General features: G+C 24.2%; 2 protein-coding genes across 7 annotated transcripts in view; one reads left to right on the top strand and one right to left on the bottom strand.

Moving 5' to 3' along the window:
• Positions 1 to 23,861, bottom strand: part of LOC127281608 (focal adhesion kinase 1) — a 139,817-nt gene that overhangs the window by 34,294 nt on the left and 81,662 nt on the right. Inside the window, exon 1 of one of the 6 annotated variants that reach the window (XM_051305389.1) lies at positions 1,147 to 1,630. The exons of 2 other annotated variants lie outside the window; for them this stretch is intronic. In XM_051305389.1, the coding sequence (XP_051161346.1) occupies positions 1,147 to 1,409 (263 nt within the window). In that variant the 5' untranslated portion in view covers positions 1,410 to 1,630. Of the gene's footprint in view, positions 1 to 1,146; positions 1,631 to 23,861 lie in introns of those variants that run through there. 3 more of the 6 variants (XM_051305391.1, XM_051305390.1, XM_051305394.1) reach the window with 3 other exon arrangements.
• On the top strand, positions 16,193 to 22,822 carry LOC127281610 (putative uncharacterized protein DDB_G0286901). Its single transcript, XM_051305396.1, has 7 exons — positions 16,193 to 16,847; positions 17,308 to 17,400; positions 18,014 to 18,175; positions 18,423 to 18,528; positions 18,841 to 19,156; positions 20,115 to 20,281; positions 21,413 to 22,822. The coding sequence occupies exons 1-7, from the start codon at positions 16,588 to 16,590 to the stop codon at positions 22,478 to 22,480; spliced, it is 2,172 nt and encodes a 723-aa protein (XP_051161353.1). The 5' UTR covers positions 16,193 to 16,587; the 3' UTR covers positions 22,481 to 22,822.

Below are 23,861 nucleotides of genomic sequence, written 5' to 3'. Positions count from 1 at the left end.
CTGATACTCTCATTGATCCAAAAGATTACAAATCCTAAGTCCATAGATTAACAGATTGATCAATGATCCATAGATCAATATCGATCATGGATCTATACATTAAAGATCTATAGATTAGTAGCTTTTTTACTTCACAGATTCAAAAAAAATTATAGATTCTAAAGCAGCAGATCCACAGTTGGATCAATGATCTATGGATCATTGATATGAGTTATTGATATATATATAAAAAATCTATAGTTTTGGATGTTCAATAGTTCAGATTCACTAAATTATAGATCATACATCGATAGATCTATAGTTGGATCAATGATCCAAAAAATTATACATCCTAAATCGATAGATCCACAGTTGGATCGATGATCTATGGATCATTGATTTATACATTAAAGATCTATGATATTCTCTAGTTCATAGATTTACTGATCCATAGTTAAATAGTTAAATCCATAATTAAAATCTATTCTAAATCGATAAAACTATTCTTGAATCAATGATCTATGGATCATTGAAATATTAGTTTTTGATATATTGATCATGTTAAACAGTTAAATCCATAATTTAAACAAAGTCTAAATTTATTCATTGAACCATAGTTAGATCAATGATCTATGGATCATTGATTTATACATTAAAGATCTATAGATGAGCAACATCTATAGTTCCGAGATCCAAAAAATTATAGATCCTAAATCGATAGATCCACGGCTGGATCAATGATTCATAGATCATTGATATATGGATCATTGATTCATATATTAAATACCTATTGATTTGGTTATTCTGTAGTTCTTTGATACTAAATTGATAGGCCTACAAAGGGTCAAGAATTTATGGATCATTTATATATACATATAGATCATTGATGTATCGATCATATATGGGTCATTGATCCATATATTAATGATCTATAGATTAGGATATTCTACAGTTCATAGATTTTAAATATTGTAGATCCTATATCGATAGATCAATTTAGATCAATGATCTATCGATCAGTGATCTATAGATCATTGATCTATAGGCAATATATTTTATTAATAAAATATATTCTGTAGTTTAAAAATAGATCTACAGTTTTATATATCATAGATCTGTATTTTTTTTTTTTTTTTAATTAAAAAAAAGAGAGAGAGAGAGTTGTACCTTTGACGGGAGACTCTGTGAAATTTCCACGTGCCAATAGTGTCAGGACTATAATAATCGTGACAGCCTAGTTGACCCAATGAACACAATAATCCTTTACTATTTCGTTTCCATTTCTTCTCACGAAATGATCGTGTAATTTTTCTTCGAAAAAAATCAGCATCTTTTGGATCCTTGCCGAAATTTTCCAAACTTGGCGTATGATACATCATCGATGGCTTTAAATTGCCGTGAATTTTATTATCGACGACGAGTTCCAACATTTTTCACACATATATATATATATATTTTTTTTTATATATTAATATATTCATTCGCGCACTCACATAATTCATAGTATCTATTTTTATCTTATCGAACACAGTCTCTTCAGTCTCTCTTGACATTTAAAAGTTTTTTTTTCAAATTTCAAATTGTATATATATATATATATATACCTACATATTGAAAATTGTGTTTCTCTTATTAGATATCTATTTAAGCCTTATTAATTATTCAAATTAATGATTTATCTCATCTATTTGGGAAAACGATTATCATATTGATTTTTAAAATTTAATTTTATAGACTTTCTTCATAAAATGTGTGAATTAAAAAAAAATGTTTCTTTTTTTATGAAAACGAATTATAGTTTCGGAGCATCTCAAAAGAAAGAGAAACTCACTTGATTTGAATAATAATTATACATTTCCAACAAAATTAATTAAAATAGTAAAATAATATTTTTTTTATATAATAAAATTAATTATTTAAAAACTTATTGTAATTATATAATTATGTGTCAGTAAATTATAATTCAAAATGGCTATAAAACTTTACTACACAATTTAAATATATATTTAATTAATCATAATTAACATCTAATTTTGAAAAAAAACGAAAAAAAATTATATAATTAAATAACTATCAAATAATTTAATTTCTGAAAAAAATATATTTCAAAAAAAAAAAAAATAAATAAAAAAAATTGAAAAACAATGGAATTATAAAGTTGTTAAAGTTTGAAAATAAATAATGTCATCGCTTCTAAGAAATTCAAAATGACATTTGCTTTTTTTTATCTTAATGAATGCAGTTCGTGATTAATTGTAGTGTCAAGTGAGTAATTAATTTATCCATTAAAAGAATCATCTGCATCAACAAACTTTTACTTTTCCCCTTCAAGACAATAGTTTTGTTATCAGTTCGCGTCCTATATATATATAAAATCAAACCGGTGTTTTTTGCTTTCGACCTCGTCAATAATATTTATTTCTCTTCATTTTCAAAAATACAAAAAATTATATAATAAATAAAATAAAAAATATAACAATATAATTTAATAATTCACTACATATATAATTTGTAATAATACTAATAATTTAATTATTTGTCATTAATTAATAATACAAAAATAATAATAATAATTAAGATTTGTTTTTTTGTTAAATAAATAATTAAAATTATTTTATTTATTAAGACTCAATTATAAAAAAAAATTCACATTCCTCTGGGATCGAACACATGATCGCTATTTCAAAATTTACCGCCTAACCCACGCGACTATTTCTTAAGTCTCGATAGTTATAATAAATGTGTTATAATAGTGCCTTAATTGATTTATTTTAAAATAAAAATAACAATTTTTTAATTAAATAAAAAGAATTAAATCAATTTCAATATTAAAAAAAAAATAAATAAATAAATATGGCAAATATTTTTTTAAGATTTTATTGGGACAATTTTTTTTCTTTCTTATAACTGGAGTGACACAATTTTTTTTTTAAACAGGCGCCGGGACCCAGTTATAATATATAACTATTTATCAATTGGTCAATGCATATTATTCTAAAACGTGGGCGTCGCGACGCTTACGACAGTCAATGACACCTGGGATCAATATATTCATAAAATCCCGCATGTAATCGCTATACTAATGAAAATAAAGATTAATAAAATAAATTAAAACGCATAACAAAGAACGGAAAGAATGTGAGAAAGATAATTTAACAGAAATATAAATATATATATGCATTACCAGAAAAAAAAACTGACTGAAAAATATTTCAATAATTAAAAAATTTAAATCAAATAATAATTAGGTCATAATTATTATTAATATTATTATTATTAAGTATATTATTATTATTTATTTTTTATTTAATAATATTTATTTTATTTACAATTAATAATTAGTTTAGCTAGTTTTTTTTTACATACAATTTAACATTTAGATTAATTTAATATTTAGATTATATAATGTTTTATAAATAAACATTTATCCAGTGTTTATTTCCTGATTAAAAATTTATTTGTTTTATTAATATAATTATTATTTAGTTTAATTAATTTATTTTAATTTAATTAACATTTAGTTTTATTAATTTTTTAAATAAAATTAATATTAAATTCAAATTAATTTTTTACATACAATTAATATTTAGATTAATTATTTTTTTTCCAAATATATAATTAATTTTTTTATAATTTAATATTGCAATTTAGTTATTTTACTTAATTTATATAAACTTTAAGTTATTTCAAGTTAATTAGATTTTAAAATGTTATTCATATGTTTAAATTTTATTCATTAAGGTAATTAATTAAATATTTATTAAATTGTAATTAAATGTTGTAAGGTAAGTTGTTAAAAAAATTTTTTTTTTTTATTTAAAACAGTTTGATTAATTCTATTACGAGTTCACACAATCTATATATATATATATATAATCTGAAAACGTGAACTATTTGAATTATTCAGTTTAGTATTAATGAATGTACTTATTAATTACTGAAGCAATTTATAATGAACAAGGATCTGTAATTTTAGCTGATAATATTTATTGTTCGTGTTTGTCGGGATAATTTAATTTAACCGTTTTGAATTAGTTGTAAATCCACACACATATATATTTAAACATAGAGTGAAATTGAATTGGCCTTTCGCTCAATGACATGTAGTTATAAATTATTACAAATATATCGCTATATTTAATATATTTAGAAAAAAAAAATTTTAAATTACCTGTTCGTCATGCTTTTACATAATATAAATTAATCGCAAAACAAATTTTTATTTAAATTTTTTTACAAGTCAAACACGATTGTCGTTTGAAAAAGAAAATCAAGAAAGCAAATTTTTTTTTCTTTTCATCATCATAATTAATTAGAACAAATTTTTATTTTTTTTTTTTAAATAAATAATTAATTAATAATTATAATTAAATTATGAAAAATTCTCTTCATTGTATTTAATAATTATTTTGTTTATTTATTTATTTTATAATTTATTGTTTATTTAATAACTATTTTTTTAATTAATTTTTTTTTATTCATTAGTTCAATTATTTTTTTCATTTCTCCTGTACTATTATTTTTTATAAATTATAATTTTCAAATTATTATAAACAATACCTAATTAAAAATTTTAATTATTATTAAATTGTATTGTTATAAATTTAATTGTTATAAAATTATTCTATTATTATATTATATTTAAAAAAAAAAATTACTTCAAATAATTAATTTCTTTTCACATTTGTATTTAATAACAAAATTTTAAAAAATTCAAATTTTAATTAATATTATAATTATTAGGTATTATTATTTTAATTAATTTCGAGATTAATTAACAAGGGGACACTTGACAAACAACAAAAAATCACTGTAAATTATTATCATCACTGAAAACCAAAAATATATCACTTAAAATAATTATTCACACAAATAAAAAAATAATTATTTAATTACACGCAAATTGGTTGTTTTAATTAGTATTAATTTTTTTTTCTCTCACACTCACTTTATTTACAAAACTTTTTATCCGAGTTTCTTTCACGCTCAATATTAAGTATGTATATATATGTATATACATATAATACGAGTGAACTCATTCGCTGTCAAGCAGAAACTGATCAGCAGCGACGTACACACAGAGACAAGAGTGTGGAACTATTCTCAACTCACTCTCTCTCTCTCTTTCTCTCTCTCTCCCTCTCTTTTGTGTCACCTCTATATCATTTGCCTTCTTTCTTTCTCGTCAATGACTGCGTGGGATGATGCTCACGCTGCTGTTACTGCTGCTGATGTTAGTTGCGGATTTCCGATTCGACAAGTGCCAACAGGGTCATTGTTTTCTAGAGAAAAGCGATTCCACTATTTTCCGCGTATTATTTACAATACATAATTCAAATGATAAAATTCTTGTTGCGATTATAAATTTCATATGTATATAATTCTTCATTTTAATGTTTAATTAATATTTTATTGTCCAAGGGATTGAATAGAAAAGTTTTTTTTTAACAAAAAAGAAAACGAATTCAATTTATTGTAATCAATTATTATCATTTTCATGGAATTAAAATAATTAGTTAAAAATTATTAAAAAAAAAAAATAATAATAATTGTGGACTATTATCGATTACAAATTGAGTTAACAAGAATTAGACGAATTCGATAAATTAAATTTGTTTACAATTATATTAAGGCCACTATTTTTAATTATTAAAATCTATCTTCAGATTCAAACTTAGCCAAGTTAAGAAAAACCATAAGTAATAAGATTTAAGCGAATTCGATGAATTGTTAATTTTTTTGTCCGGTATTTTTAATTTTAAAAATCTAAAATCAGATTCGTATTCAACGACCTAAAAAAAAACCTGAGTAACATGATTTAAGTGAATTTAATGAATTTTAATTTTTTTTTGGTCGCCATATTGGTTCCGCCATTTTGAATATCCAACTTCATATTCGTACTCAGCGACCCCAAAAACCCCCGAGTGACAAGACTTAAGCAAATTTAATGAATTTTTAATTTTTTCGGTCGCCATATTGGTTCCGCCATTTTGAATTTTGAATATCCAACTTCATATTCGTACTCAGCGACCCCAAAAACCCCCGAGTGACAAGATTTAAGCAAATTTAAGGAATTTTTAATTTTTTTCGGTCGCCATATTGGTTCCGCCATTTTGAATTTTGAATATACAACTTGATATTCGTACTCAGCGACCCCAAGAACCCCCGAGTAACAATATTTAAGCTAATTAAATGAATTTTTAATTTTTTTTGGTCGCCATATTGGTTCCGCCATTTTGAATTTCAAAAATCTAACATCAGATTCGTATTCAGCGACCACAAAAACCCCCCAGTAACGAAATTTAGTCAATTTTAATGGATTTCGGTATTTTTAGTTCGCCATATTGAATCCGCTATTTTGAATTTTTGAAAACTGACATGAGATTCGTACTCAGCGACCCCAAAAACCCTCGAGTAACAAGATTTATGCGAATTTAATGGATTTTAATTTTTTCGGTCGCCATATTGTAATTGCCATTTTGGATTTTGAAAATCTAACATCAGATTCGTACTCAGCAACCCCAAAAACCCCCGAGTAACAAGATTTAAGCGAATTTAATGGATTTTAATTTTTTCGGTCGCCATATTGGTTCCGCCATTTTGAATTTTAAAAATCTTACTACAGGTTCGTATGCAGCGATCCTCAAAACCCTTGGATAAAACTATTGACATACATCTGTCATCACTTTTGTGATTAATAAAACAATTACTTTAATTTAATATTAATATTGATTATATTAATAATTACTTTAATTCAACGCCATATTGGGTCCGCCATCTTGAAATTTTAAATTCAGACATCATTTTTTTATAGTATACGTAAAAATTGTGTTTAAAAACACTTACAGTACTTAAATCCTTATTTAAATTATTATTTTTTATGAAGATATTTTTTACATAACGTTAAACGACAAAATAAATAATTAAATAAATAATAAAATAATATTAATATAAATAAAATAAATAATAAAATAAAAGAATACTTAAATAAAATATATAGAGTACAAACAAATAAATTCATATATAAACTTGACATCTTGTGATAATTATAAGTAATAATAATTCAATTAACATTTGTCATTATTTTTTATAAACAATTTTTATTAACAAATACTCAACTAAATTGATTTTTTTAAAACAAAATTTGCTTATTTTTTATAATATGCAAAATAATTATTGTTAATTATCAATAGTTATCAAAAACTGTTATAAACAAATTTTCATGAAAATAAATAAATAAAATAAAATTTTTATAAACAACTTTCTTATTTGTAGTAATTTGTTCGTCATTATAAATGAGTTGATAATCGGTTAAAAAATAATTGTTAATAACAAACAATAATGCAACAAAAACAATTATTAATAATAATTATAATAAACTTTGTTATAAACAAATTCCAAATTGTTACATCCACATTCACAACATAATTTTTTTACCATTGTTTAATTTATTTCTATTGTTATTGTTAATCAATTGTTTATAACAATTGTTGTAAACAATAATGATTATTTAAAAATCATTATTTAATTAGTTTATAACTTTAATCAACAAAATCATTTATTAATAGTTAATGAATAATGTTCCTGATGAAAAAAATTATAATTTGTTTATAAAAATAGTTCAATAACAATAGTTATTGTTAAGTAACGAAATTTTTATTTGGTTTTATTAATTTACAAACCAAATAATTTAGAAAAAAAATGTACAAATTAAATAATTTATATTTAGTTACTAAAAATCATTGTACTGGGTGTAAAAAGTTTTCATTTGTTTATAAAATTGTTTATAACAATAATAATTGTTAACAAAAAAAAAACTTTTTTTCCTCTTGAAAAGAATTAGTAAAATGGCAAAGAAAATGAGATATTGTTGTTAAATTTGCAATTTTGAGTATTTGTTTAAAATAATTATTTAACCATAGCGCAATATTAATTAACAAATACATAACTTCTTTAATATTTAAGATAAATACTTTGTTTTTCTTTCTCCTCCATATTAATGAATTAAAATTTATAAATTTCAATAAAACAATTTAAAAATAGAAATTAAAATTATTAGGGAAATTTTTTATTTTTTTAATTCCTTTTTTGAATTGTATTTCTTTATTTTAATCCCTGTAGCATAATAATTAATTAGTGATCATTAATTGGATAACAATTGCTATCATTAAAGTTATATATATATAGCAAATATTGCAAAAAAAACACAGATTGTACAGAAAATGTGAAAAGCCGACTAAACGTTGTGAGCAAGCACAAGAAGTTGTTCATTATGCATTTGACCTTGCTGCCAAGAAAACCAGTCTTATTATTGTATTTTTGTGTTTTTTAAAAAATATTTTAGCAACCGCAATAAGGAGATAGAGTTGGACTTTGCGAGGAACGCCGCATACTTAACAGCTTTCCTTTTATATTATATTTCAGAGAGGAATCTCTTCAGCTCCAGTGGCGTAATTGGAAGCTTCACTCGAAGTAGATATGCTCTTCACTCTAACTCTATATATATATGTTTCTTTTTATTCTTCTTTTTGTCTTGATGAAAATTACTTTTAATACTTTTATATTTATATATACATTTAGCTTATGGATATAGAGTCGCGTGAAATTATCAAAAATCTTCTGTTTATATATATATATATATATATATATATATATATATATATATATATATATATATATAATCGTATTCTGCTTTTGATAAAAAGTCTATATAACACGATGATATACTTCAATTAATAAAATCGGTAATGGACAACCATGAAAATTTCACGTAAATTATTTTTTTATTAACGGTCATAAATTCTTGATCGTATAAAACAAAATCGTTGCATTCACCTTGAAGATGTGTTAAGCGGATGCTTTAGATAAGATTTTTGCGTTCCTATAAAAGTGAGACTAGAATTTTCACATTTATAGTTAAACAAAATGAAAGAGAGAAGAAAACTTTACAATAATTTTATGTTTTATATATATGTATGATAAGAAAACGGAATATTATGTTAATTCGATAATAAGAAACATTAAATACAATGTGTACGTGAAAAATTTTAATTTGACTGTAAATTTTTTTTTATAACATTCAAAATGTAAATATTTAAAAAACGTAAATAGAGAAATAAAGTTACTGATAATTATTAATTAGTTACTGTTAGTATTATTGTTCGTGTTTTTTAAAAGATAATTAAATATATTTTTAAATATAAATAAATATATATATATATATATATATATATATATATATAAATATATATGTATAATATAACGTTGAATTTAATTTATTATTGATTTTATTTTTAAATTGTTATTATTTGTTATTATATTTTCAAGACAATCAACGTTATCTGCACCTTTCAATTATTTGTTTTTGCCAAGACGCCAAGTTATTTTATGGAAAATAACTTAACCAAAAAAATATTTAAATAACCCGACAAATAAATTTTATAATTCTATAATTAGGAAAAACTAAAACCAGCTCAGGAATTTTATTGTTACTTTACAGCAACAATAGACTAGACGGCAGAGAGGGAGGGATAAGAATAAACATAATTAATTCGACAAAATTTATAACAATAGTACTATTTATTAATATTCACTTCAAATTTTAGAAAAAGTTAAATAATGACAGAAAGCCGAAAAACAAGATTTATATTTTATTTATTCAATTATACTCTAATAATAATGAGATCGATTCTGAAGGAAACGACTCCTAATTAATTTATTGGGACTCACCGTCCATTTGACGACGATGTCTCGACTCATTTTTATAATTTTAAATATTTTATACTAAAAAGAATAGAACACAACTTGACTCTACGAACACCAGGATGATAATGAGAATAAAATGGCGTCGTTTATTTACACAATTTATTTAAATTTATTATTTTTATGTCATTTGTACGGGACAAAATGCTGCGTTACAATAAATAAATATATAAAAATATTTGAAACTAAAAATCCCATTAGATATTATTCGATTAATAACTCAAATCCGTCTTTTAAATAAATTTCGCTCAATATTTACAATCCAAAAGGAAACATAAAGACTTGGAGCGTTGGGATTCTGTGATGACTGTGGAAAAGAGACCTCGGATTTGTTCTATCACTTAGTAATGAATTGTCTAAATCACTCACTAGAGAGAGCATTGTATATATCCTCATCGCTACTTGAAGACACGATAAAAACAGACTTTTTAAACACATTGGAATTTCCACAAATCAACTCTGTCGAAAAATTGTACTTATTCATGAAAACCGTTCTAGAAAAAAAATAGCTTGACTACATGTGTAACTATATAATTTTGTTATTTAAATTTAATACTAACACTGCGACAACCTCTTTGTATTGGCTTATTAGCCACAAAACAAATAAATATTATTAAATAAATATATATTTTAATTAAATTGAACGATTATTTTAATTACTCATGGGAATTATTTAATTAAATATTATTTTTGACTAATTTTTCAAATTAGTGCAATTAATAATAATAATTTAAAAAATATATAATAATTAATTAAAATATATATTTGAAACACCTTGCAATTATTACTACCTAATTGTAAAATAAATTAATTTTTGATTTAAAAAATGATAATCCTATTTAAGCAAATGTTATAATTAATTTTCGTTATGTAATTAATATTATATTTTTATCATATTGTATTTATATTATAATTTATTGAATATAATTGTCTTTTTTATTCTATTTTCTTATTTATATTCTTTTTATAAATTTAATTAATTAATTTTTTATATTTATTTATATTCTTGGAAATTTCAAAAAGTTAACGCAGTATCAAATTACTTTCTTCCATCCTTAATCGGAGAAGAATCTTGATTAAAAAAAGATTGTTGCTTATTTAATGAGAATTTACTTTGAATCGAAAAATTATAAAAAACAAATAAGAAGTATGTCTTATTAAAACTCGATTAATTTTAATAAAATAATAATTGCCTCTGACACGCGTGAAAAACGAAGGACTGTCCCACCTTTCCGACGACTCGAATATATACGTCACATTATGAGAAATGTATGAAATATCACACCTGATCATATTATATTACACCGGGCAATGTTATATTTCAAAAAAAAAATTTCACTAAAAAATTTTATTTCCGTACTAAAAATTCTCGATAGATAAAAATGTTATTAATAAATTAATTTTAATAATGAAAATAAAAAATTTTATCATTCACCCCGAGTTAAATAATAAATAATTATTTGACTGATAACATTTTTTATTTCCTTATTTAATAATAGCCCCGGTTGTTAAGATTTGCATCCCCACTATTCGAGAATTGCGCGCGGAAGTGGGACAAGCAAGGCGCTGTGATTGGTGTTTGCGCCGTCCCCCTCTTTTGGAAAATGGCGCGCGCATGAACGCTATCCCCACTCCTCGCAAGCGTTATTCCGAGAATAAGAAAAAAGTTAAGATATAACTTTTCTCTTTACAAAAAATTATAATTCACTTTACTTTTCGTTTAACTAGCAAGAATTTAAAAATTAATTGCAAGTAGTAATAAAAAAAATAACGCTTTTTCGCATACAGAAATGCAAAAAGTATAATGAATATTGCAAAATGAAAATAATGTTACTAACTTGGGATTTATTATGAAAATCTACCATTAATAATTTCGTTTCGCGCTTGTGTGTGTGTGTGCTTTTATTATTTATTTATATATCGAATGTAACAATTGTGATAAATTGTAAGACAGCTATGTAATAAATCGTATAAACAGGTGTCGCAACGGGTAATTTTATTCGATGTAACATCCCTATGTGTCCGTAGCAGCAAAGACGTTTTTTTTCTTATCATTTTTTCTTTTTTATTTATTTTTTGTCTTCAATCCCTCTGGCGATGAGAGTGCGAATTCACAATATATCGAGTGCATAGACGCAAGACAATTTATTCTCGACACTGAATATAAAGTGTTACCATCAGGCGCATTGACTCATCCAGCACAGTTTACGATTAATCGTTCTCTGTCGTTGATAATCACATCAACAATTTTCATTTTTTCTTTCCAAATGGTAAAGACTCAAGGAGGTATATTATTTCCCCTTAAATATATGTATGTATGTATGTATGTATGTTTATATTTATTACAAACGCGAGCGTGTTTTCACGATACGAAACAATTCTTTTATTCCCAGGAAATAGGAACAATGGATAACAACTTTCTTTGAGTGGATGACTCGATAAATTCCTGTGCACACTATGTGTGTATATATACATAGTTTAAAAGAAGTTTCTTTTCCCGTTTTATAAAATATATGACTGAACGCTTCAGATAATTTATTGTATGCGAAAAAAAAATAATTTTGTTAATCGAAGTAATAAATTTTTAATTTTTTGTTCGTCATATTGCATTCGCGTTTTTGAATTCTAACTTTAGATTCGTATTCAGAGACTCAAAAACTCCCGAGTGACGAGATTTAACTGAATTCGATAAATTTTGAAATTTTATTCTGATTTTTAGAAAAACAAATAAAGAAATATATTTATATATATTAACTAACGAATTCTTACATAAACTAACCTTTTTGTGACAGTAATAATTCATACTACAGATTTAAATTCTAGAACGTTAAAACTCTACACGTAAAATTCCACACATTTAAATTGCACACCATTAAACTCTTCACAAATTTATTTTATAATAGAAAATAAAATTTGTTAAACCGTACACAATTTGTTTTTTAAATTCTACACAATAAAATTGTTGGGTCTAGTTAGTATGGAATTAAAAATTTTTAAATTTGCATAGCTCTACGTAATTAAAATATTAAAAATAGATGAATTCCGGTTACCAAGAATCTGCCTTATAAGACAAATCGAATTAATGAAAAGCTCATATCCTGCTACCAAGTATTGGGTTATTCAATTAAATGTACTTCTTGCCAAAATAAATATGTCAGTATTGACAACCCTCTCGTTTAAAGTATGATTGGAAAGCTTGGTTATAGCATTGGAGAAATACGAACGATTCTTAAAATTTACTGAAGTACTTAGGTATGAAAGGTCTGAATCAAAAATGCTCCGAATACTCAGAGCATTAGTAGATAAGGCTTCTTTATATTTTTTTAGATAACGTAAGTTTTTCTTAACAAAAATTTTCGCACACCTAAGGCTAACAACAGAACATCTTGTCAGATTTACATATGAAGATAACATCTATAGTTAGGACCCGAGTTTGATCTGCTCGTTATATAATCTGTGTGAGAAAGGGTCTTTAGGATAAGGATAAACACCATTAATTAGACAAAATTTATAACAATAACACTATTCATTAATATTCACTTCAAATTTTAGAAAAAGTTAAATAATGGCAGAAGGCCGAAAGACAAGATTTATATTTTATTTATTCAATTATACTTTAATAATAATAATGAGATCGATTCTGAGGGAAACAACTCCTAATTAATTTATTGAGACTCACCGTCCATTTGACGACGACGATGACACCTCCTCGTCTCATTTTTATAATTTTAAATTTTAATTATTTTACACGAAAAAGAATAGAACACAACTTGACTCTACAAACACCAGGATGAGAATGAGAGTAAAATGGCTGACGAGTCAAACTCGAAAGCGTCGCTAAACAGCAACGTGTATTAGTGTCTAGTTTCATTGAGATCAATTAATATTCAATAATATAATACCCGTGATCGATAATCGATACGCAGTTGTCGGTAACGCAGATCTCTACACTATCCCATGTTATATTGATTGATGCGAAAAGTTCATAAGAAATTGACTGCCAGTATTGATTTGACAGATCGTCAATAAAACAGCAATTTCGTCTTCCTTGTGTTCTCGTAGTGTTCTTAAATATTCGGGACTCTCATCCAAATATATGTATACATCAGGAAGCTCTTCCTTTGATGACTTCTAATTTCAATGATAGATAGTGATGTCCTCAACGTCTTCGTGACCTGGCGAGAATCCTCAATGCCTCGCGAGAGTTTTCATAACAGAACGATTCTGATTTGACATCAGAATCGAATTTATTTATTATAAGTCGACTATTAATCTGACGACTTTGGCAAGTTGGTTTGTTAATACGTGAATTTATTATTTAAACAAAATAAAGTGAGAATAAACACAGAATAAATAAGTACCCCCACAGCACAGAATAAACCTATTGGTACAATAATCTACTTTTGGCGAGAATTAAATAAATCTTGGACAATTCGAAGTCCGGAGCACTGGTACCTACTGTTATCCAGAGGCCCGAAAACTATCTAGATAAAATCATAAAACTTCAACATTAATTGGTTCTGTGGCCCAACTGCCTTACCTCAAGTTTTAAAGTGCAGTTTCGTAAGAATTTCGTCTAAACAAATAGAAGTAAGAACTATTTAAAATATTTATGAACATTTCTATTTCTCTATATTATTTTCTTAGTGATTTAAATTTTATCCTTGTGAAATGTTTTCGTCTTTAGGTTTACAAAGACTGTTCGCCAAAGATCACTTTATCTCTTATTCAGAATTTAACAAATCAAACCTAACTTTAAATTAAACACAATTTAAATAAGTATCTAAACCTAGAGGTTAATATTTCGAGTACATTCTAAAATTAACTATAAATTTTGATCTGATTTATACCATCCTTTTAACGTTTTTTAACCTTTTATTCTATCATATCCTAATTATTAGCAATTCTTTCTTCCTTTTCCTTTGCTTTAATTGCATTTACAATATTTAATTTATTAAAGACGAAATTCTCTTTCCATACTGTACCCTTAGTTCAAAACCTTCTGCTCTGTAAATGAAACAGAAAGTATCACTGAATCACCAAAGCGGACAAAATAGATATAAATCTTATTTGTTTAGTTATTTCTCTATTTTGAGACGTAACACTATTATAAAATACATTTGTGAAGTGTTTAACGGTGTAGAATTTAATAAAAATAAATTTAAATATTATAATATAAGTTTTGCGTAGAGTTTAACATTGTACAATTTAAATATATAGAATTTAAAAAATAAATTCTGTACTGTTTAACGGTGTAGAATTTTACGTGTAGGGTTTTAATATTGTAGAATTTGTAGTATTTGAACCGTCCCCTGGCACTGAGTATAATAGCCCCAGATGATTGAGTAAAATAACCCCAATTGACGATAGTTATAATTTTAAAAAAATATCAAATGCTCACATTTTTGCTGTTTGATCAATTAAGAAATTTCACCGCGTATAAGAAAAGCGAACGATATAGAAAAGTTGAAAAATACTATATATACACTTATACAATTCATTCCTTGTGGCAATATATAGCGGCGCGGCTGCGACATTTAGAAGCAAGGTGAGTGGAGTTTTGCCATTTGAAAAGAACAAAAAGGTTGCCTATTTGAAGTCGTAATTATCATTATAACTTTCCAGGTAACAGTGAAGAAAACTTTTGTTTGTGTATATTGCTCGAATCAAGAGAGAAAGTTATATATATATATATATTTATATTGGAGAGGCGAAAATTTGTATAATCGTACTTCGTGAATCTCGCACGATTCTCAATCTGAAAAACAGAGAGCCGGAATTTTGCTCCTGCTCGTCCTGAATTCCAATTGCACCAGCAGAAGACATACCGACCTTTCGAATCTTTACCAGATCGTAAATTTGATTGAGAGCGCGTTAAAACGTGTATATATATATATGTATACCATATAGTTACGAATCAAACTGTAATTTCTTTTTCATTCGTCCACGCTCACTCTTGTGGGAATTAAAAATAATTTGTAATCGCTTTAAAAGAAACTCTGATTTTCAGTTGTGCAAAAAAAAAATGACTTTAATTAACTTACTGACACATTGTTGCCTCTTTTTCTTCTTATCTTTCATATATATACATTGAGTGGCACACTCGGGAGAGAATATTATTGTTATCTACTTAATTAATGTATCACTTTTTTTTCATTTTTAATAAACAATTTCTTTTTTAATTACAAATTTTATATGAAGGATTTCAAGTGAAGAGATCAAGGTGAAAAATAATGATAATAATAATAATTTTCTTTCGTTTCGGTATCAAAACTATACAAAAAAAATGTTAGATTCAACAAAACATAAATGTTATTTTCAAATTCGATATTTTTAATTTTTTATTTCAATTTTTTTTTTAATTTTTCTTTAATTGCTTTATAATAGATAGAAAAAGAAATTAATTAATAATAATAAAATAAAAATTTTAATTATTTTCCAATTTCTTAAAAAAATATAATTCTATAAAAAAAAAATTGAGTGAAAGCAAAAGATTCATCGAATTAAAAATTGATTATCGTCTTTGCGAATAAAATGAAATTTCCTCAGTCGTCGCGCATTCAACTTTTGACACAGCCAATCGAAAATCACGATTCGCCTATCACGAGAAAGGCGTTTAATGGTAATATCAAAACGGTTTACCAATTGCTTAGATCTAATCAGTAAATGTGGCAACAAACTCGTGTGGTTCTTTTGATCCGATATTGAAAATTTCTCATTGTTTCTCGACTCTTTTTTTTATTTCATTCTTTTTTTCTTTTTTATTAATTTCCTTTTTTTTTATTATTTCAAGAAAGAAAAATTGGTAATAATATAAAAATTTTGAAAATAAAAAAAAATACAAAAATGTGTCATTGTATTTTATTTTTAATGTTTTTTCTTAAAATTTTTTTTATTAATTACAAATACATTTTTGTTATTATTATTTCCCAACAAGTAATGGGAGAAGAAAGAAATCCACGTGAAACAGTTAGACAAATTAATCAAGTTAGTCAAGATTGGATGATGGAAATTTTAAATGTTAATAAAGAACTTTTAGACGTTCATGCTGTAATTGCTAAGGACGAGGAATCAACGACCAATTGTATGATGGGCACAAAAAAAACGTGAGAAACTTTTTAATTAGTTTCATTTTTATAATTTAAAATGAGTTGAAAATTTCCCGCGAATTTTTTTTTTTATTATTTAAATGTTATCTTAGTTAACGGTATTGTTTTTACATATATATGTTTTCCAAAATTAATAAAAATAGTTAATTAATTTTCCAATTTGTTTTAAATTAATTGAAATAACTATAGATAATTTAAACAAAATTAATTTTAAATTCAAATAATTAATTTATTTTGTTTTTTAAACATTTTTCATTATTATTTTAATTTACATTATTTAATGTAAAATGAAAAATTAAAAAAAATTTAAATTTTAACACAACAATATAACAATTATAAGTGTTTATAAAAAAATAGTAAGTTTTAATTATTTAATAATAAAAAATAAGTTTGTTTATAAAAAAAAATAATTATTTATAAATTTAAAAATGTTTTGGATTTTTTCATTTAATTATAGAAATAAAAGACATTTAATGTGCGTTGGTTCAATAGTGAATGTTCAGCACGTCTTAACATCCGCTACCTGTATTCAAGAAGCTACTTATATTAGGTATGATTCGACATTTATGGAGTTGGTCCTCAAGGTTTTGCATGCCAGCTAAAGTCTAGCATATCAATTTTATTCTTTTAATAAATAAAATTTTTTTATTTATTATCTTTTAACAAAAAAAAATTATTATTATTATTCTAAAATTAACCTTTTATCAATTTTCAATTTTATTAAATAAATATTTAATATAATAGTTAATAAATAAATAAATAAATTTTTGTTGGATTTGTAAATTGTAGTTAGGATGTTAAAATGTTTTTTTAATATTATTTTTAATATAAAATTTTATAATATTATTAAAAAAATTAAAAAAAAACATTCTAATATCCTAATTACAATTTTAAATAAATTAATTAATTTTATACAACAAATTTATTAAATATAATTTTTTTACATATAAAAATATTTTTTTGTCATTAAATAATTTTTTATTTATTTATTTAATCAATCAATGTTGTTTTTTTTTAATTAAATTTTTTTTTTCGTTTATAAATAATTAAGAACGGTTAAATTTTTATGAGTTTTTTTTTTTATAAAAAAATAAAATAAATTTCATTATGTAAAATTGTTTTACAAATATTATATTTAAGAATTCGAAAATTTATTTTTTTAGACATAATTTGAAAGCTCCACTTGTTGTGGTTGTTGGTTTATTAAAGCCAAAACCGCAAGTGATTAGAGTTAACAATTATGAAGTTCATCCTCAACATATCGCCTTTCCTTACAATTCTCAACATTCAATGCATAATATTGCTGTAATCAAATTAGCCTGCAGGTATTGTTTTAATACAAAAACAAAAAATTATAAATAAAATTTACTACATTTTTTTATAATGTTAGTGAATTTTTAAAAATTTTAATTTTTTATTTTAATACATATAATAATAATAATAATAAAAAGAATAATAGTAATGATAATAATAATATAATGTTATATTAGTATTATATTATTATATATTATATTATATATTATATTATTATTATATTATTATGAAAAATATATTTTGTTATCCAATTTTTAGAATTGCTACGGAACATTTTACACCGATTGAATTACCAAGAGCTCCATTTACAGAACTTTGTCCAAATGATAATTGCATGGTGGCTATAATCAGGAAAGTTGGGAAAGTAATTTAAATAATTTATCTACTAATTAAACTCAATTGAAATTAAATGTTAAATTCTATAATAAGAGTCACAATTTCTAGTTAAATATTTATAATAATAATAACATAATGTTATACACCTATATAATATTATAATATTATTATTATATTATTTAAAGTCCTCGAAATATTTATTATCAAATTAAATTAATAATAAATATATATAAATAATTAGTAATTTAAATAAAAAAAGAGCCTGTGTATGTTAAAAAGTTAATTCATAACTTGTCAATTTATTTGTTTTGTTTGGAAAAAAATTTCTGTTTTTTTTTAGACATCAAATGTAATATACGATACATGGGCAAAGCACATACCACCCGTAACCAGAGGAAAACGAGGATTGACGGAAACGACTATAGAATTACAAAATAACAACAATTTGAAAACACCACCTGTCAATATTCAAGAAAAATTGAGGGAAACGTTAGTAAATCCACGTCCACTTAAATTGAACGCAGAGCAAGACATATTGTCCAATAACATCAGCCAGACTACTATTACAAAAAAATTGTCTAAAATGACAAAATCAATGGCAGTAAAAAACAATGTGAAAGAAAAACGCAATTTTTCCCTTCAAAATGTGCCTGAAGGTATGTAATTTGGATTAATTTTTTTTCTCCCAATGATTTGTGTTTCAAAAGGCTTGGGATTAAAAGAATTTGAATTAAAAAATTAAAATGTTTAAATTTGAGAATTTAAAGACTTGGTATTAGAACTATTAAAGTATTTTGGATTTAGAAATTTAGGATTTAAAGATTTTACAAGTTAGGATTTTAATTTGGATTTAGAGATTTAACAATTTAAGATTTTAATTTGGATTTAGAGATTTAACAATTTAGGATTTTAATTTGGATTAAGAAATTAAGAACTACGAGATTTTAGAGTTAGGCAGTTAAGTCTCGTGGAGTTATAGACTTGGTGATTTGGAACTAAGAAGCTCTTAATCCTAATCCTATAAATTCTAAATATCTAAATTTTAAGACTTGATGTCATTAAATTCTAAATCTAAGTCTTAATATCTGTAAGATCAAAATCCATATGTACTACGTTTTAAAATCCTAAGCTTAAAAATTCCAAATCCTATGGCACAGTATCTTTAAAGTCTAAATCCTAATTCCCTATGTCTTAAACTTCTAAGTCCTAAACCCTCAATCCTAATTTCCTAAGTCTTAAATTTCTAAGCCCCTAAATCCTCTATAAATTATGTTTTACGACCTAAATAAGTCCTAATATGTCTAAAATCCTAAATCAGTAAATTCTAAATTCTAATTATTTAAATCCTAAATGTTTACGTCATATTGAGTCCTAAACTTCAAGTATCAAATTAGTTTAGAAATTTTCAACTTGAAAAAATATGGTGTACTTTATAAAGACTTAAGATTCAAAATTTACCTACTGTAAGATGTTAAACTTAAGGATTTTAGAACTTTAGGCTATACAAAATTTTAGTAAACTATAAAGTTATAACTAATAAATTATAAACTTTAAAATTATAAATGTTTTTAGTGTTTTCAAAATTTAAATAAATAAAATAAAAAAAATTTACAGTAAGTTCAACGGCTAATGTTAAAAATAATAATAGTGTTATTGACGAATACGCAATTCAAGGCGATTCTGATAGAAATGACAAAGTACGATTATTTTCTACAAGAGCCAGTGATGGATTTCAAGGATGTCCGCAGTCCGGATCACCTGTTATGTTCGGAAAGGTTCAGGTACCATATCATTAATGACTAAACTCTTTCTAATAATAGCTTATAAACAATTGAATAGAAATAGAAAATAAAATCCTCCCAATAAATCTTTAAAATTATATATATATATATATATAAAAATATAATTTTTTTCTAAATTGGAAAAGTATAGGGGAATGTAGTCATCAGTGGACCACCCTAGAAAAATCATTTTAAAACTTCTTAAAATTCGTTAAATATCTTAGAATTTAAATATTTATTGAATAATTATTTACTTAAAATACTTTTTAATGAACATGATAAAATTAAAAAATTGTAATCATTAAATTACGTTATATTGGAGTTTCGTGACGGTTTAAAACATTTTCCTATTTTTAAATTAAAAAAAACAATTTTTAAAATGCAGAAAAAATTATTGTGAATTAAATTTAGTGATTTATATTTATTCAAACGTCAAATATGTAATTGGGAAAAACTTAGGTGGTCCACTAATGAAAATCAAACCATTTATGAACATAGACGCGGCATTTTTGTGAACACTTTTTTTGAAAAAACATTAAAATTTTTGCTAATCCGTTTTTTCATGATTAATTTCATTGCCTAAATTACATAAGTAATTTAGAGTACAATATCTATTTTGAAGTCCAGATATCTAATAAATTATGTATAGCTCAGATTTTTTAATAAAAAACCTTTTTTTCATTTTCACAAAAATTCACTTTTTCCACTTGTGTTGATTTTTTCTTTATAAAGTTGTAATTTTTTGCACTGAAAGTGAATTATTATTACGTTTTAGAAAATTTTTTCCTAATTACAAAAAAATTAATTTTTTTTTTTGTAATTTTAGTTTAGGATAATTCTCATGTTTTAAGTGATTTGAATTTTTAAATGTCAGCATTTATAATTAACCGAATCTTTATTTAAACAAATTGTTATTTGACAAAATTTTTAAACCATCAAATCTTCATTATTGCAAATGACCAAATTAAAAAATCGACCTCCAAAAAGCAAAAAGATACTTATTTTAAACACTTGGAAATTTTTATGCACAGATTTATTTTACATTAAAAAAACCAGGAAGTGGTCCACTCATGAAGACGGTCCACTTATGACTGCAATGCCCTAATTTTTTTTTCTCTTTTAAATATACAGGCAGCTTTAGTGTCAGTGTCGTGTGATGATAGACAACCAGGTACACCGTGGAAGTATACCGACATTTTTTCAAATCTCGATTGGATTGAAAAAGAAACGGACACTTGGCACAATGATACTAAAAGTCGTGCTGATTCATCATTGGGTTGCACTACATGTATTTATAATTTCTTTATTGATCTCACTGGACCCAATGAAACAGATAATTGCACTGATCTCAATGAATTTAACGACAAATCAACCAATTACAAAATTTGTGCATCAAACTATCAACAAGAAAATATGAAAAATCATTATTCACGCTCAATATCAGACAATAAATTATATAATTCATTGAGTGAAAAATTTTCCAAATTTTACGAAAATACCCTAAAAAATAAGAAATCCCTTGATAATCAATTAAATAACAAAACAAGACACAACAGTGATTCCACTAACAAAAATAGTAAAAATAATTTTGATGCCGATGTTACCAAAGCTAACGCAAAACTTCCAGCTAAAATTTTCGATACAGTTGTTAAAAATCTCAAGAGTAAAGATTTTAGAAAAACAATTGAAACATTTCAAAAGAACAATGATTACAAAAATTCAAAAGCTAAAAGTAAGAAATTGAAAAAAATCATAGGAAATAAAAATTCACAGACAAATCAAAAAGGATTTCACAATATAGAAAATAAAAATGATTATCTTGGAAAGAAAAATTTTTACAGAGATGATAATAAAGAAAAGAAATTACAATTAGACAGTCATCGTGAAAAAATTATGAATGAACCAAACAAGAATGAGAATTTATTATCAAAGAAACATGAATCAAAAATTGATAAAACTCCAATGAATGCATTTGATTATTCAATGATAAAAAAGATGATCAACTCACAACCGAGTATTGATTATAATAATCCATTAGTAAAGAAGTTCCACAACCTCCGGATGTTCCTGGCACGTCTCCAAAAGTCAACGGCAGACAAGCATCAGGAAATAAGGCAAACGCCCATGATTGGAAAACCAATAGAAATTCTGCCATATGGAAGATTTTTTAATCCCCCAATAAAAATTCATGAAAAATGAAAAAAAAATTCATTTCAAAACGAATTTTTACTGTATAGAATTTTTAGGAAGAAATTTTTATTTTACAGAATTTCATTTTACGGAAAAATTTTAATGTAACCGAATTTTAATTTATCAGAATTCTTATTCAATATAGAATATTTTAAGAGTTATTTCGAATTTTTAAATGCTAGGATTTCCAATTCACCGAATCTTCATTTCACCAAATTTTTATTTGTACAAATTGTTATTTAATAGAATTTTTAAAATAACGAATTTTTATATTGTAAATAAATACAGTAAATAATTCCACTCAGAAAAAAATTTTATATTGCTAAATAAAAAAATAATAATTGAAGTGTATTATTGTTGAATTTACATTTTTACCCTTTCATTTTGCTTAAAAGAGAAGCATACATTGAGTGTATAATTTGAAAAAGGAAATGAGAACTTAAAGGATAGATGACTTTAATTTCACATATGGATTTAGTGGTGAATAGAAAGTTCCATTTCCTAATAATATAATATAGAAGCGCTTATTTGGGAATTTTCTATTCTGAAACCACAAATTATAATTGAAATCAAAATCACTTCTATTTTCAATTATTTATTAGAAAAAAAAACAGTTTCTTTTATTAAAAACACAATTTCCTTTAAATTGAATAAATTTTATAATAACTTTAATATACGATTAAAAAAAAGGGGAAATTAGTGGAATAATGTACATTATAATTGTACAAAATAAATAAATAAAATAAAATCTATATGGTTAAAAAAATATTTCTCTTATCTTGTGTCTTTTTACCATAAAATCTTAAATTTCTTAGTTACTAAATTCTAATTTCTTAAATTACAACTTATAATGTTCCTAATTCCTAGATTCTAAGCCTCTAAATCCTAATTATTTTAGTTACTAAATCCTAAATCTCTAATTCCTAATTTCCAAAATTTCGACTACTAACGTCCATAATTCCTAAATTCTGAATCCTAAATCCCTAACACCTAACTTTTTTATTCGAAAGAATTCTTTTTAACGCGAATTTTTATTTATCAAAATATTCTTATTAAACAAAATTTCGTCTGCGTCAAATTTTTAAATGACAAAATTTTTATTAAACCAAATCGTCATTTATCCGAATTTCTATTAACACAAAATTCATTTTGAATTCCAAATACCTATTTAAATTATGTATAGCTCAGATTTTTTATTAAACAACCTTTTTTATTTTCACTAAAATTCACTTTTCTTCGATTTGTGTAGATTTTTTTCATACATAGAATAAATTTCTTGCACTGAAAGCGAATTTTCATTTACGTTTCAGAAAATTTTTTCCTAAGTACAAAAAATTAATTTTTTTGTAGGTAATTTCAATCTTTTTTACCGCTACATTTCAAAAAATAC

Source organism: Leptopilina boulardi, unplaced genomic scaffold, assembly GCF_019393585.1.
Source record: "Leptopilina boulardi isolate dan_hultmark-lab unplaced genomic scaffold, ZJU_Lbou_2.1 LbouV2_273, whole genome shotgun sequence".
Lineage (NCBI taxonomy): Eukaryota > Metazoa > Arthropoda > Insecta > Hymenoptera > Figitidae > Leptopilina > Leptopilina boulardi.
Note: the sequence above shows the minus strand (reverse complement) of the source record. Positions and strands in the feature narration are given on the sequence as shown.

What these genes read in the sequence shown, in the direction of transcription:
- LOC127281610 (XM_051305396.1), top strand. Translation starts at nt 16,588, where the DNA reads ATGTGTCATTGTATTTTATTTTTAATGTTTTTTCTTAAAATTTTTTTT. An exon ending in ATGATGGGCACAAAAAAAAC is followed by an intron (nt 16,848 to 17,307) that starts GTGAGAAACTTT and finishes ATTTAATTATAG; the next exon opens with AAATAAAAGACATTTAATGT. An exon ending in CCTTCAAAATGTGCCTGAAG is followed by an intron (nt 19,157 to 20,114) that starts GTATGTAATTTG and finishes AAAAATTTACAG; the next exon opens with TAAGTTCAACGGCTAATGTT.